Source organism: Lissotriton vulgaris, chromosome 3_1, assembly GCF_964263255.1.
Source record: "Lissotriton vulgaris chromosome 3_1, aLisVul1.2, whole genome shotgun sequence".
Taxonomy (NCBI): domain Eukaryota; kingdom Metazoa; phylum Chordata; class Amphibia; order Caudata; family Salamandridae; genus Lissotriton; species Lissotriton vulgaris.
The window spans coordinates 551,687,601-551,704,689 of NC_141689.1; the positions used below are offsets into that span (position 1 = coordinate 551,687,601).

The 17,089-nt window shown below is 40.5% G+C and overlaps 1 protein-coding gene across 1 annotated transcript in view; it reads left to right on the top strand.

Annotated features, from left to right (window-relative positions):
* CCDC125 (coiled-coil domain containing 125) overlaps positions 1 to 16,701 on the top strand; it is a 307,161-nt gene extending 290,460 nt beyond the window's left edge. The window contains exons 12-13 of the mRNA XM_086960825.1: positions 13,240 to 14,638; positions 14,787 to 16,701. Of these exons, the coding sequence (XP_086816951.1) occupies positions 13,240 to 13,605 (366 nt within the window). The 3' untranslated portion in view covers positions 13,606 to 14,638; positions 14,787 to 16,701. The remainder of the gene's footprint in view (positions 1 to 13,239; positions 14,639 to 14,786) is intronic.
* The last annotated feature ends 388 nt before the right edge of the window (positions 16,702 to 17,089 follow it).

Consider the following 17,089-nt stretch of genomic DNA (forward strand, 5'->3'; position numbering starts at 1 on the left):
TCTCAGTGCGGATTACACTAAAGCTGTTGAGGTTGCTATCATCCTGCTGGTGAAATATGCCAGATTGCATATCCATGCTCAGTGGGACCTAAAGTCCCAGTGGACACGGAACCAGGGGAATCTGTCAGATTGTATTCAGATTTCAGAGAAGATTGAAAATCTCTAGATGTAGCTGTTAAACTGCGACCACTTCTTAGCTCCCCCAAATTTGACAGTGGTTGTGGAAATTGGAGACCTTTGGCAAAAGCTGAACTCTGCATCAATTTGTTGGGGTTGAAGGGAATTTGCTTGTTGTTGATTGCCTTCCTGCCTATCATCAGTGGAGGACGGGTGCAAGTGCTCACAGACAACACCACATGCCATGTAGTACTGCAAGAAGCTGGAAGATTTGGGGTCTTGGGTCCAGTGCCTGTAGGCTCTTCTCCTCTGGAAGCAGCTGGAGGGCAGGGAGATTTTCTGGTGGTGAACAACCTGGTGGGATCTCTAAATGCAAGTGCATACATACTCGGCCACCAATGCTTAGTAGACCATAAGTCAAATTTACACCGGGGTGGTGCAGGGCATATTCCATAAATGGGGAGAACTCTGGTTTGATTTTTTTTCCCACCACATAGAAAGCACAGTATCATCACTTTCGGGAATTGGTGTTTCAAGGAGGCTGTCTCTCAGAGACTCTTTCCAACTGGAGTGGAGCTCGGACTCCTGTAAACATTCCCATCTCTGTCTCTCCTGCCCAAAGTTCTGAAGAAGATCAGGAATGACCAGGCCCATGTCATCCTAGTGGCACCAATTTGGGCAAGGAGAGTGTGGTACCCAAACTCTTGGACATGAGTATCTGTCCTCTGATCAAGTTGCCACTTCTGGAGGATCTTCTGCCGCAGTAGGAGTGCCGCGTGCTTTACCCAGGCCTGTGCAATCTTCATCTTGAGCGGTGGCAGTTGTCCTCATTTGGCCTTCCTACTGGGGTCTTTGATGCAATTTTGCCAGCGAGGCATTCATGTTTAAAATCAGTATATACCAGTGGTTGGGACAAATTTGCGGTATGGTGCAGCACCCACCAGATTGACCCACTGCAGGAGAAGTTATCCTATTTTTTGTTGTTTGTTTTGTCCCTGGCCCAGCAAGGACTTACTTGGGCACTGTTGTGGGCTATTGGTCGGCTCTGTCATCTTGTTTACGGTTGCTGGATCAGCCTTTATTGTTTTAATTCCCCGTTGTGATGAGAATTTTGAAATGGAACCCCTTGATGTTGACAGTGGAATTCGAATTTGGTTTTTACGTGTTTTATTGTGCACTTCCTTTGAGTCTATGCACAGTTGGCCATTACCTCTCTCGACCCGCTAAGCGGTCATAACATCAGCTCATCATTTGAGCGAATTTCAGGCTCTTTCTGTCCAACCACCCTATACCATGTTCTTCCCAGTTAAGCTGGTGCTGAGGATTCAAGCTTCTTTTCTACCATAAGTAGTAACAATGTTTAACACCAGGCAGGCTATCACCCTTCCAGCTTTCTTTGCTGTGCCCCATGCCTCAAAAGAAGAAGAGAGGTAATTATGGTGTGCTCTGCAAAAAGATTTGCTATGCATTGGCCAAGAAGCAGCCTCCTGAAAGTCTGTGGGCTCATTCCTCCAGAGCTAAAGCAGCTACCACTGCCTTGGCAGTGGAGGGCCTGCGTTGGAAATTTGTTAGGTGGCTATGTGGGCGTCAGTACACACATTTTCAAAGCATTTGTCAGTTGTATCGAGATGGGTCTGTTGCCCACATGCTGCTGCAGGACTTCTCGGTATAAGCCATTTATCTAACCCACCACCTGGGGAGGTACTCCTATGGTATCTATTTACAAAGTTAGGGATCTGCAGTTAAAAATATCCATCAGTGGAACAAGTTACTTACCTTTGGTAATTCTTTTTTCCTGTGAATAAACTAACTGCAGGGTCCTTGCTGTCCCGCCTCTCAGCTCTGTGCCCTAGTGTCTATTCCATCTAAAAAGGGCACAATCTAGAGATTTGCACACAGTTCATACCAATGTGCCAATGGGCTCTGTATCGGAGGGCATGGACAGCCTAAAAAAGCAACTGGTGTCAGTTCACATGGGTGGTGCTTATATACTGCTCCTCTCGTCCCTTACCGAGCAGAACAACATTGATGCGGAGCTGAACTACGTAATTGCAGAGCCGTACAGTGCTACCAACCAGCACAGAGGAGAACTGCTCTGAAATTTCCAGATCTAGTCTGACGCCTGGGGAATATTCACAAGGCAAGGGATCTGCGGTTAGATAGAGTAGCCACCAGAAAGAGTGTTACCTAAGGTAAGTAACTTATTCATCTACCACTGAATGGGAGGTGTTTAGAGGCAAATAAGAATGGGCTTAGGGAGAGTAAGGAGTAGTTTAGGGAGGGGCATTCTAATATAATTACCCACCCCCAAAAATGTAAGCTCATTGCTATTCACAAACTACACTTCTAAAATTACTATTGCCCAAAAGATGACAAAATAGTAATAAATATGCAGCAACCCAGTTAGAGTAAGTCTAACACCACATATGGCCACTCGCCAGCAGGCCTGCAATACACTCCCATAGAATATAATCGGGATAGGGACTTAAAATCCAGTAGGAAATAATGTTAAAATAATTATAGGCTTAATTATAGGCGTAAGCCTTTTTGAATAGACTTTCACGGCAACGAAATCGCGGAGCGTAGTTTTCTTTCTGTGCTTTGACTGAGACACAGTGTTTTGGTGAATATATATATATATATATATATATATATATATATATTCACTGAAAAAACCATAGGTTTTACACACGTTATAGTTAGGAAGTAGCATTTAAAAAACCTATGAAATTCACTGAAAAAAACCATAGGTTTGACACCAGTTATAGTTAGCTGGAAATTTTACTGATATAAAACCAATGAAATTCCACGTTATAGTTAGTTGGACTCACTATAACTTGCGCGTGTAATGCACTGCTGATGACATTACATATTACATCACTCATGACATGGTCAGTGACATCACTCATGACATCACTGATGACAGACCTCCTTTAAGTGTAATGTAACCCTTAAAACACATATTGAAAAATAGAAATTAACATTTTCCAAAAAATGGAGATACCCATACCAGTTACAACAACCAATTCAGTAATTCCACCATCTATATACACATTCTGTCATTCACCAACAGTTCTATATAGTCACTCATACATATACTCACTCATCATATGTAGTGATACACCTATACATCCTGTTACACACCGACAGTCATCCAAAAGTTACTCACGCACATACTCACACATGCAAATAAACTATTGAACATCCATTTATTTGCATATACAACTATACACACACTACCACGTTACTTCTAAGGAAACTTATACATACTTACTCTCTTAAACAATCACTTATAGAAACACATACTTACTTAAACAGGAACTCTTTCAATCTCTCACTCTCACATATACTCACTTATATACATCAATAATCACATATACTAGATTAAAACATATGTAGTTACTGATAAACACAATAGTAAGACAGTCATTCACTTACTAATACAAACATATACACCCTCATCCACCCATACAGTCCTGCACATATGCTGTCTTCAAAAAACATAGAAACAGTGAGTCAGTCATTGATGGATCTATATCATAAGTAACACCCCCACCAAACCATAGAGACACTCATACTGATACTAAAAAAACATCTAATAACCCATATACACACACATGTAGGTACTCATCAACCCATGCAGCCACTTATTCACAAAGTGAAACACTGATACATATATTGAAATATTTAAACATTACTCGCTAATATATGTATTCACTAAGATACACTTAATAAGCCAGTTATCCAATCATTTCTATAAAAAAAAAACATTCATTAAGACAATAATTTAAACATTTATTCTTCCCTCGACCTTTACATATACATATATAAAACATATTTATTTTTTAGAAAGACACACATTCACTGGATGGTGTCATTAGTGATGTCACTGACCATGTCATGAGTGATGTAATATGTAATGTCATCAGCAGTGCATTACACGCGCAAGTTATAGTGAGTCCAACTAACTATAACGTGGAATTTCATTGGTTTTATATCAGTAAAATTTCCAGCTAACTATAACTGGTGTCAAACCTATGGTTTTTTCAGTGAATTTCATAGGTTTTTTAAATGCTACTTCCTAACTATAACGTGTGTAAAATCTATGGTTTTTTCAGTGAATTTCTTAGGTTTTTTGAATGCTAGTTCCTAAGTATGAAATCACGTTCGTAACTAGATAGTGTCACCGCCTACACGTCCTAAGAAGCGCATGTAAAGTCATGTGACTTGAAAACAACACTTGCAATTGGTTCTTAGTAGTTTCTGTTCTGGAATTTACACGAAGCACTCCACCCACTTTCCTCACAATCTTTTCTACTCTGAAGAGACAACAACGTCGAGCATCTTCTGAAAAACTTTGCTGAAATGGCTGCCCTTCCGCATTCATCTTCCGAATCTGAAGGAAATGAGCGACCATTGTTCAGAAGAAAAAAGGAATCTTTCATTTGGCAATTTTTTACTTATCCTGAAGATCAAAAGAAAGTGAATGCGCCAAAAGTAACCTGCACGATATGCAATTCGGAGCTCTCAAGGGGAAATCCAAATAGAAAATATTCCTTTTCTATACACACCATGCAGCGGCATGTTAAACAAAGGCACCCTGAGTATTATGCAAAAGCATCGACAAGAGCCCTGGCCACGCTATTACCATCAGAGGTGGCCAGCACATCTTCTGGTGGACGACCTGTATCTCCATCGAGTGCTGAAATGGACTTGAGACCATATCTTGCGAAGGTGCATATGAAATGCAACGAGTGTGGAGAAATTCTTTTGTATGGAGAGCAGAGCCTCGTTCTTATTAAACTCAAAATTGAAAGTCACAAATGCCCCAAGAAAAGATAAATTTCTTCACTTCATTTTCATAGTATTACAACTGAAAAATGTAGTAGCAACTTTAAGAAATCGAAAGCATCATAACACTTGTTTCCAAAAAAAAAAAAAAAAGTTATTTTCAGAACTAACTCTTTCTACCAAAACGTGCTCCAAGAGCATATTATGAGATGTTTTTTCGCCGCTTTATTTTAGTGCGAGACCGGGTGCGCGCACCCTCCTATCGCGTACAGGACCTGACACTTGCATGTGAAGTCATGTGACTTCAAAACAACACTTCTAATTGGTTCTTGGTAGTTTCTATTCTGGAATTTACACGCAGCACTCCACCCACTTCCATCACCTTCTTTTCTACTCTCAAGAGAGAACAACGTCGAACATCTTCCCGAAGACTTCGCTGCAATGGCTACCGTTCCGCATTCATCTTCCGAATCTGAAGGAAATGAGCGACCACCTTTGACAAGAAAAACGGAGGCCACGCTATTACCATCAGAAGTAACCAGCACATCTTCTGGTGGACGACCTGTACCTCCATCGAGTGCTGAAATGGACTTGAGACCATATCTTGCGAACGTGCACATGAAATGCACGAACTGTGGAAAACTTCTTGTATACGGAGAGCAAAACTATACTCTAATTAAACACACAATTGAGAGTCATAAATGCTCCAAGAAAAGTTACATTTCTTCACTTTATTTGGATAGTATGACATACTGAAAAATGTCGTAGCAACTTTAAGAAATCAAAAGCATCATAACACTTGTTTCCAAAAAAAAAAAAAAAAAAAAAGTTCTTTTCAGAACTAACTCTTTCCACCAAAACATGCTCCAAGAGCATATTATGAGATGCTTTTTCGCCGCTTTATTTTAGTGCGAGACCGGGTGCGCGCACCCTCCTATCGCGTACAGGACCTGACACTTGCATGTGAAGTCATGTGACTTCAAAACAACACTTCTAATTGGTTCTTGGTAGTTTCTATTCTGGAATTTACACGCAGCACTCCACCCACTTCCATCACTTTCTTTTCTACTCTCAAGAGAGAACAACGTCGAACATCTTCCCGAAGACTTCGCTGCAATGGCTACCGTTCCGCATTCATCTTCCGAATCTGAAGGAAATGAGCGACCACCTTTGACAAGAAAAACGGAGGCCACGCTATTACCATCAGAAGTAATCAGCACATCTTCCGGTGGACGACCTGTATCTCCATCGAGTGCTGAAATGGACTTGAAACCATGTCTGGCGAACGTGCACATCAAATGCAACAACTGTGGAAAACTTCTTGTATACGGAGAGCAAAGCTTTACTCTAATTAAACACAAAATTGAGAGTCATAAATGCTCCAAGAAAAGTTAAATTTCTTCACTTTATTTGGATAGTATGACATACTGAAAAATGTCGTAGCAACTTTAAGAAATCAAAAGCATCATAACACTTGTTTCCAAAAAAAAAAAAAAAAAGTTCTTTTCAGAACTAACTCTTTCTACCAAAACGAGCTCCAAGAGCATATTATGAGATGTTTTTTCGCCGCTTTCATTTAGTGCGCGACCGGGTGCGCGCACCCACATATCGCGTACAGGCTTTGAGACACGCATGTGCAGTCATGTGACTTTAAAACAACACTTCCAATTGGTTCTTACTAGTTTCTATTCTGCAATTTACACGGAACACTCCACCCACTTCCCTAGAAAACCAGTTTATCGAAAAACTTTTAAAGCCTCCTCTTATGAAATATTCGACATCAATCGCAGAGTACTAAATAGCACTATATACACTCCGTCCCTTAATTATAAGAGACTTATTGCTATGTAAGAGCAACTTTTGTTTTCACGCGATAATGTGAAATGCTGAGCCTGTTACACAATTTGCTTTCACATATATGTTACTATTCTCCTTCGAGCACTAACACCGTAGAAAATACCACCAATAGCGGTGATATTTTTTACACCGAGAACGGGCGATTTGTATCGCTTAGAGCCCTTACATTTATAACGTTTTATTTCCTAAGTCTCTGATCTCCAACTGTGCAACGTGGCTCCCCTGTGTGTCGTAATAAGGTCCATAAACAAAAACTACAGGGCCAGCATTATAAACATGCACAGAACCACAAAACGACAAGAGCCACCATGTTGATATATATCCTTAATATAATAAACCTCTGAGAATAAATACATATTTCCGTGGCACCCCATAACAGAAATGTTGCGTCCTCTGACTCTGCTCCATTACCAAACACCCTAACTCCCCGCCCCCCTCACTCTTCACTAAACTCCGCACTCCACCCCATCCGGACCCCCTATTACAAACCCCCAACCTACCCTCCCTGCCCAAACCCACCATGAACCTCAAACCGCCCCTGGAAAACTTATAAGACACAGGATTACTAAAACTCAAAGAATACGCAACAGGCAGATAATGTAAATAGTACATAAAGGCACATATTTTTTCCATAATACTATTTAAAAACATGTTCTATTTTTTATAAATCTATCATGCATCTGACCCTCTAGAACTGCTTTCAAAACGTGAACTATAAACCTCTACTTTTCATTTTCAAACCATACACTTTCAATTACATTATTTTTTTTTCACAATTCATGTAATGTTACACACCTTTTCTAAAATACACCAGTCCCTGTTATTTATAAGGATTTATTTTCAGTCTTCATCAGTGACACTTTCTTAACATATAATGGAAATCACTGTAACTTTTTAAACGACAATGCTAACTCAGTAAAAATAACCCTTCATTTGCTTTCCTTTAAGAATGCAGACTATGTACCCCACGCATGCGTTTCTTCATCTTTGTATTTGGCAGCGAATACCGACCTAGAATCGGAGGACATGAACAAGAGCGCCATTGTCACATTTAAAACTGAACGTTGCATCTGCTCACACACATATCTTTCACTTAGCTAACATTCACAGAAAACAGCATTGATGTAAAAAAAAATTGACCTTGCTTTACAACTCCCTCAAATCACTCCCTTATTTTTTAACGCATCCTCCAGTTCAAGAAAAGCTACTTTTTTGATAACTACTAAGCAATATATAAGTGACTAGACTCCTAGAAAATTTATCAAGTCATTCTGCTCCTCTCCACTGCATAGCCGGCGACCTAATTCTGTGGAGTTGCTATACAACCGGCAGTGCTGCGCCGTTTCCTTTACCATCTTGGTAAATTCAAAATGGATGTCCCTCCTGCCTTCGCAAACGAGCCGGGCCACTTAGAACTATTTCGACAGAGAATGCTTCTGTACTACGGCACCTTACCACTCTCAACTTTGAATACTTCATATCGATTATCATTTCGATATTCGTATTTCACCTGTGTGCAGCCTGTATTTCATTGCCTGAGCTGTGATTTCACGTGGGCCCTGGATTTATGTCTCTGCAATTTGGTACCTCCTGAACCGAATTACAATCACCTCATGAATCCGTTACTTGATCATGAACAGCTTTGTTACAACGGAGGCTTTATGGCCTTTGCAGCGATACAAGGAGTTCTGGGTCATTGGAATATATTCGCAGCGGCGCAAGATTTCCTAACAGAGAGCTACATCGAAAACCCACCGAGCTGCCCTATGATGGTAAAAGACGCTCCAATAATGACAGATCATGAATGCTCCTTTCGTCTTCTCAATTGGATGGCTGACATGTTTTCAGATGATAACAGTGATTTCATGTTAGAAGCACTTGCTGCATACTTTGCCTACACAATGGACGGTTAACTCTTTCCTAACAGCGAGCTACATCGAAAACCCACCGAGCTGCCCTCTGATGGTAAAAGAGGCTCCGATTATAACAGATCATCAGTACTGCTTTACTCTTTTCCATTGGATAGCTGACATACTTTCAAATGATAAAACTGATTTCCTGTTACAAGCAGAGGCTACCTATTTTGCCTAAACAATGCTTCAATAACTCTTATACAAGCCATTGACGTCCTCATTTCCTTTTGGTTCCCTATATTCTTCACGTTCTTTTCCATATTTTCTATTGAAGAACAGACCTATTGGCTTTACTAACAGTGGACATTATGATTTCGTGTTGTTTAAATTTTTGTCTTTTATGTGGACTACATTTGTTTCTTCAGCTACTCGATTTTCAACTTTATTTTTTTACAGTCTAATCTCAACAATTCTATTGCATATCATATCTAAGGTTATTTCAAACGTACTCGATGCAAAACTCGCTAATATATGCTACATGTACCCTAATTATTGTGTAAATTTTAAACGAGTTTTTTATAACTGTAAACGCCATTTCGCATCTCAACTGCTTATTTCCGCCTCACACGCCTCTGCTCCTTTAATTTTCTATAAAATTATTTTTTTTAAATACTTTTCAGAAAAATATGTTCTTTCAACAATATTTCCATTGTTACTTGTGCTGTATTTCAAATGCAATACTGCAACCTTCAAAAGATATCTCAATACAGTAGTTCTCCTCAATACTGATTTGCGCAGCATCCAACAGATTACATACATGCACCTCTCGCCATTTTGTCGCTTTTGCTGCCTTTTTTTCCCCGTACACAGTAACATAACACAAACTTGATAGTGCTTCGAATGTAGACAGCTGATTGTTAAAGTAATGATGTATAACCACTTGCATTTTCATATATCGTTCCTAAACTGAAAGGCCAGAGACCTTCTTCCATTTATTAAAATATAATATACTTCCTTATAAGAGTGTACAATGTTTTTTTCCAACTATATTCATTTTTCTTCAACTATAGCGTTTGTATTCCATGTACTACTGACAATACCAATTACTGTGTTTTTTGCAATTTCTGTACTCATATTACATAATGATTTGCCTTTAAAACAGTACATTTCTAAATAAACATTTCAAATATTCACGGTTTCTCTTTTAATCCATAATCTCAACTGAAATGATTTCATATTGAAAAACTATTCATGGGTTCCACATAACCTTAACTGTAGACACTGAGGACCTTATTTATAAAGACCTTCCGCCGCCAGTGCCTCATTTTTTAAAATGGGAAAAAGTGACGCACCGGTGGCGCAAGGCCTTCATAAATAAAGTCCTGAATGTTTTCTTTTCTCGACCTCACTTACTGATAATAGAACCTGCAAGCCAATTACGGCCCGTGAACTCTTTCTTAGTAGGTCGCGCACCGTAAAGACAGTTATACCACTGTTAACATTTTTTTTTTACTGTTACCAAGCACCGACACAGTTCCGCTTCACTCAGAGTTAATCACTGCTCCCACGCTTCTACAGGCCAGACGCTATGTCGTATTTCTCTCCTTATCACCCTTTCATCTCCACAATAACAAACAGTTCTCCGCCTGCCACCAGAGAACAGACTCAGATGCAGAGGCACCAAAGAGTGAACCCATCACCAACTGCCATCTCCGGCTGTTTCCATGGTTACACCTCATTCTGCACCTTGCTGAAGGCACAGGTCAAAAGTTCATGTCTTAACGTTCTACAACAAACTAAGAAGACTATTTTCCCTCCAGAAACACCTGCCAATACACAGCTCTGTTACATGTCTTGTTTTTTCACACCCAATAGTACTTTTCGTTTAACATAAACATTAACATGCAACCTACTGTTCAATCTCCACTTCTTACAATCAACCAATCATTTTTATTTTTTAAACCACACCCAGCCTCTTCCTTTTTCTTTATTTAGAATTTCAACTTCTAACTACCATTCCACTTCCAGAACCGATCGGAGGACGACTACAAATCCCTTGAAAATGAAGGTCTGGCTAATAGGACACAGTTATATTCACTGGAGTGAAAAATATGCAGTAAGCAGACGAATTTGCAACCTCGGCTTACCAAATGTACACATAACATGGATTGCCAAAAGAGGATTGAAATGTCACCAATTGATTCCATTGGTGAAAACTTTTATGCATCTCCCAGAACCAGACCTTATAATTGTGCACTGTGGTGGGAACGATCTAGGCACAATCACTGGGGTAGGTCTGGAAATGCTTCTAAAAGACACCTTTCGACAATTGATGACACTTTTTCCTCGATCTGCCTTGGTATATTCCAATATATGCCAAAGACAGAAATGGAATTGGTCCAATCAACATTGTGCACAGTTTGAGAAAGCCAGGAGACATGTAAATAAATCTGTTTCTGCGTTCCTCAGAGATTATAGCATGGGTTCTATTTACCACAACAACTTGCGATACCACATGCAAGACGTCTATAGGAGAGACGGTGTTCATTTCACGAATGAGGGAAACAGAATCTTCCTCTGCAACATCAGGCTCTGCATCGGTACTTACTTATAAATGCAGAAAACACTCAATTAACACAATGGCTCTTTTCAGAGCCACCTTATATCTAAGCACTCAAACTTCTGATTTATCTCCATTTTCACACTCTTGTAAATAGGTGTGCGCGACCGGGTGCGGGCACCCCGTATTTTTTTTTTCGGGGAAAAATTATATCTTTTTGCGTTTAAGGGCCTTACTGCACACCCCGAGAAAAGCTACGCAGCAAAACAATCTCTACCTTCTCCCCTTTCCATGTTTCAACGCTTTGAAATGAACAATATATTTACTCGCAGTGACAAAATGGCGAACAAAACTTCCTGATTTCCTTCGAATCCAACGTTAACAGACGTCACGCAGCAAAAAAAAATTCCGCTCACGCGCAGCCGCTTGAGTGCGCGCACGCGTGCGCGCCTATAGATATATAATTGACTTTAACTTCAATTTTCTCAACAACTACTGAACAGATTTACACCATTCCAAAAAAAGCGTAATCTGCGAACCGAACTCTACAGATTTGGCAAATTTCTTATAAATCCATTCAACCGTTCGACCTGTAGCCGAGTCTAAAGGTCCGATGGAAAATAACATGGAGAAAACACGTTTTGGGACCACCCTTATATCTCAGCCCCCACTTGACCAATCCCCCCCAAACTTTCAGGGAAGGAGCGCAGCGGACCGAGCCATCTTCTTTGAGAAATTCGCAAAGACTCATCCACCAGGGCCAAAGTTATTCCAAATAGAATGTTGAGGATTTCCTATGGAAACTAGGTCCTAACTATAACTACCTACTGGCGACCGCCAGTAGGTAATATATATATATATATATATATATATATATATATATATATATATATATATATATATATTATATGTATATTTTTTTTAAACACCAAACAATGACTTCTCCTTGTCAAATGAACACATCTGCACTCCATAGTGTGTTTTTCACCACAGTTAAGTTTAATGACATGTTTCTTCGGCTTGACAGCCATAGTAAGATAATCGTGCCCAACCACCCACAGAAACATTGCTTACATACAGTGGCTTTTTTTCTAGTCACACCAGGTTTTTTTCCTTCTTGCAAAACAAAAATAATTCCTGTAATTCATTATCTGTGTTACTTTGGAACATTGATATGATAATATTATGCAAACCACTTATGATTAGTAGTGAGTAACATAATTATACTCTCATGTAAAAAAGATCTCAATTGTGGTGGCAAAAATGTTCTCCAAAGTAACGAAAATCTCAGCCTCCATCTTAAAAGTTACAAGTAGAAACTTCAGACTCCTCAATTTGGCTCCATCACCTTGTGTCAGGGGATGGGGAAATGAAGTCTATGCTTCGAGTAAATTTACACTCTGAAATCGTGAATAGTCAAACATAACAAGCTTACTCAAAAGTGTAAGAGTAAATTTACTCTCTCACATACCCTCGCCCATCACACAGCCGTGCATGGTGCGGCGTCCCATAACATGTTAATAACACCTCAGAGGTTCATCTTTTACTACATGAAAACACTTCCCACATTACCTCAGCACAGAAACAACAACCTTTCAACCACACACCCTCCACTACCACAATCTACTCAGTCTGCAGCTCTAGGGGCAGAACTTACTTATTCAAAGGAGACCAGAGCAAGGTCATTTATACCCGGGAAGGTGAAGGATCTATTCAGGAGTTCGCTTATAAAAATATGAATATTAATAAATGTATATAATCATATGGGGTTATTTTCAGGGTAACAACATTCTCGCAATTTTACCATAAATATGGTGCTTTTCATCAATTAACAAGTACTGTGGCAAGTTAGACACGGTTTCACCATGAAGATTACCGTATAACCATCAGGCAACTCACTTCCTTTCATCTAGGAAGTTCTTTGTTGCATTACCATAAATGTGCTAATGTTTATGCATGATTTTTCAGCACCACGTGCAAAGCAAACCGGAGGCACCTAGTGCAAATGATGTATAAAATAAGATTTCATTTTCTAATCATATTTATATCTTATTTTAACAGCTAAATGATAAAGAAGAAGCGCTGGCCCACCAGAGGAAGGTCAGCTACATGCTGTCCCGTGCCTTGGAGGAAAAGGCGAATGATGCAAAGCCCAGCAAGGAAACGCGCCCGACCGACGAGTGCCCGGCAGGCGGGAACCATCAGCTGCAGGGATGCGATTCCACGGCGCCGCCCGCTTTCACTTGCTGCAGTCTGCACAAGGCGGGGGACAGTTACTACTCCGTGCTGAGCACGAGCACAGTGAAAAAGTCACTAAGAACACTTAAAAAGTCACGTTCACTGCCGTCAAGGATCGTACTGTGCAGCGAAGTGGAAATCCCCCCGAATTCTCAAATGGAACCAGAATGTGGTCATAAAGAGCATTAAAAACATGGAACTCTGATGAGCAGAGAAGCCACTGGTGGCACCTAGAACCTTTTGGGGAATTATTGACACTTTTTCTGATGAATACTTCATTGATGACGTTAAACATGAACCTTTTAGGTCATGTGTGTTCCGTTAGTAAGTAACTAAGGGCATTGTAGTAAAGAACGAATCTGCGTTTATGGATCATTTGAAATGAAGCACGGTGACCAACATGAATCACAAAAAAAGACTGTTCCAGACTTTGGATGATTTTGTTCATTTTGGTGAGAGGTGAGGGGGCGGAGAGGGCTCCAACGGACTTGCTGTGGTTCTCTCCTTGCTGTCGCGGACTCAGCGTTCTTCATGTGATTAACACTTTGCAACTTCCCTGTCCAGCCAACAAAGACTCAAACATCTGTAGGGGCAGCTCCTTGAACATCTAGAGCACCGCATTTTTATTCCTTATATCCTCATGGCATGCCACGCCCACTTCTATTCCTCACAGCAAGACTATTACATTATCTGTGTCAATCTAGCGGACACTGATTGCCCTTCACACACCCTCCCTACACGCCCTTCTGCTCCTGTTACGCATACACTGCATTAGCTGCAACGACTGCCTCTGGATTACCAAGAAATCCACTTCACGATCACAATGTCCAGCCCAAACCCTGTGTCCCTGTCATGCAAATATTATGTAATCTGCTGTGTTCTCAGCACTTTCGCTTACTGAGTTGAACAGATATTTCTAATGTGCAGTCCCAGTCCTCCTTTGCAGCTTTATTGATTCATTTTGTAATTGAAATGATTGATACCAATGTTTAAGTTTTTGACAGGCTCCACAATTTGTTGTGTCCTTCACTTGATTCTTTTCAGGTCTCTGGAAATATTGTTCAATGTGTTTTGTTCTGGTAGTTTTGTTTCCAAAAATCGTGCTTCTGATAGGAGCTCAGTCCACTAGTGAATAGTGCATCTCCTCCAGGACCTCATGCTTTGCCCTTATGGTCCAGTGCCCCATGATGAAGTATAATACGCGTCAACGTCAAAGTCTGGGGCACTACCCTTGTACTTATCAAGAGTGATATTCATTGAGCGTGCTTGTATGCCGTCCTGTGGCCGCAGGTCTCAGAAATGTCCACATCCTCGGCTAAGATGATCGTCGGAGTGTCCAAAGCTAAATCCAGGATTCACTCTCAAAGCAGCGACTGAATCCATGGCTTAATACGTATACTATGTTGTGTCACAGACAGAAAGCACTACTTTGAGACTAGGGAACCATAGTTCTCACTCTCTCTGCTCTTCCTGGTGTTGTGGCTCACCATATAGAAGTATTTCCTTCTTGAGACAGTTGATCTAATGGTCCAAGACCTGTAGTGGATCTCTTGTATAAATGTCCAACCAGACCAGGTCACCAGCACATAGGCAGTGGTCTCAAAATATTGTGCATTCCATGTGTGAGGGTCATTCCTCTAACAGTGTGATAAGTCATGCTAAGAAGAAATGATCATGAATAAACAGGTAGAAGATGGAGGTAACTTAGCCATGCTAACACTGTATATAATCTGCACACTGAAGCCTACAATTTGAAGCTGCTTCAAATGCTGTCACTTGCTGGTCTGATCACTTTGTTTATGCCCTTGTATTTTAATGAGTGGTTCTCATGGTATCTTTATCCGATAACTGAAGATGAAGATAAGGATGAAACCTGTTAGATCTTTTATTTCTGAAACGGCCAGAACACCTATTCAAAGCACTCAGTCATGTCAACATCATGTGCCTATCACAAACCATAGACCATACCATCAACATCCTACATAGAATCCACAACCGCTTACTTTAATGCACCCAGCCTGCACCTTCTACCCCAGTCAGCCCATTCCCATCCTGCTCAGTGCCTTCTCAACTGTTATATGCATACGTTCTTGACACCATCACCACTTATTACTTAGATGCACACAGAAACATGGTTTGCATAGTTTTAGCAAACATCTTATACTTACCCCTGTTAAGGTCTGAATGCTTATCCATAATTTGGGTCTGTTTCTGGAAGCCACAGTGTCACCACTCACTCAAATATGTGATAGGCAAGTGCACTAGAGATGCTGTCGCCTTCTCAGGTGTTAAACTCAAAGGCATAAAAAACCTAGCTGGATGATGACTTTAAAGGATTGAAGAAAATCAGGAATCTGGAATCCAGTTGTGGAATTCTTCAGGAGCATGGAGTCAGGGTCAGAATACAAACAAAGGAGCACAGCACTTTTGCGACACACCCTCCAAATAGTCTGAAGCCTTAATATACTAAAAAAAAAAAGGAAAAAGAAATGATATCAAACATCACACAACAGGAAACACAAAAGATTGGTAAGTCAGAAAGTAATTAAGGAAGAAATAGCTTTGATGGAAAAGGGAAAGAAACAGGAACAAAAACCTGAACCAGACCAGCTATGGAGCAGCTTTCAAAAGGCAGCTACAACCCCTCAGGCAGAAGATTGTCATTGTTGAGCAGGAGGAGCAAGAAGCAAAAGCTAGAACCCAAGAGCACGAAGCAAAGCTGCTACAGATGAGGAAAACTCACATCGCCCAGCTGCAACCTGGATCCTGTGTTTCCTGAAACCCAGGAACAGCGGGACCCTACACATTACAGTGGTTCTTGGGCACCCAGGCGGCCAAGACACTGCACCTGCAATAACACCACTCACAAACTTCTTCACAATCATATTCCCTGGACTATACAAACAGCATCTGTGTCAGAAGCGTCAGTCTAGTCTTCAAGGTTACTGTACCATTCCACTCTTTCCAACATTCATCTCTACTAACATCTTTGCACGTATTCTGCTATGTGGTAGCCTTACCAGAGTCTTGGTTGAATACTATCGGAGTAACCACTTCTATCATGCTAGTCCTTGCTCCCCTAACATCTGTATTATTGGAGCTGATTGGATTTAATGTTTGTACGGTCTGTTGCAATCAAGAAAAACATGAAAATGATGACGAGTGCCCTTTCAGTATGTGAAAATAAACGCATTGGCTGTTCTACTGATGATCACCGTGACTGGTCTCCCGATACGTATGGAAACATTGAAAGATTGAAATAAAAAGACGCATTTTACATAATCATCCAAATTCAAAGTGTACTTTATTCATCGTTTTTGTAACTGTTTGAGCATACAATTTGAATTAAGTGCACCCCAATTCCCAAGTTTGTATTTTCTAATTTTCTTCTACTTGAAAGAGGAGAATGTTGCAGCTGGGTATCAGCAGTATAGCACAACATAGATAATAGATGTACAGAGTAACATGTCAGGTGTGCATGGTTTTATGCCACAGCTACTTGTTTCTAAATTGATCACTAGGCCCAACTATCATGCCCCTTAAAGACCCCTCTCCAAGATATTGCCATCTAAAACTATCTTGAGATGACACTCTCTGTACCAGGCTTTGCAGACGTGAATACCCTACTAGATGCCCTTTCCCATTTGCCAAAATCCAATGTTATTAAGTATGC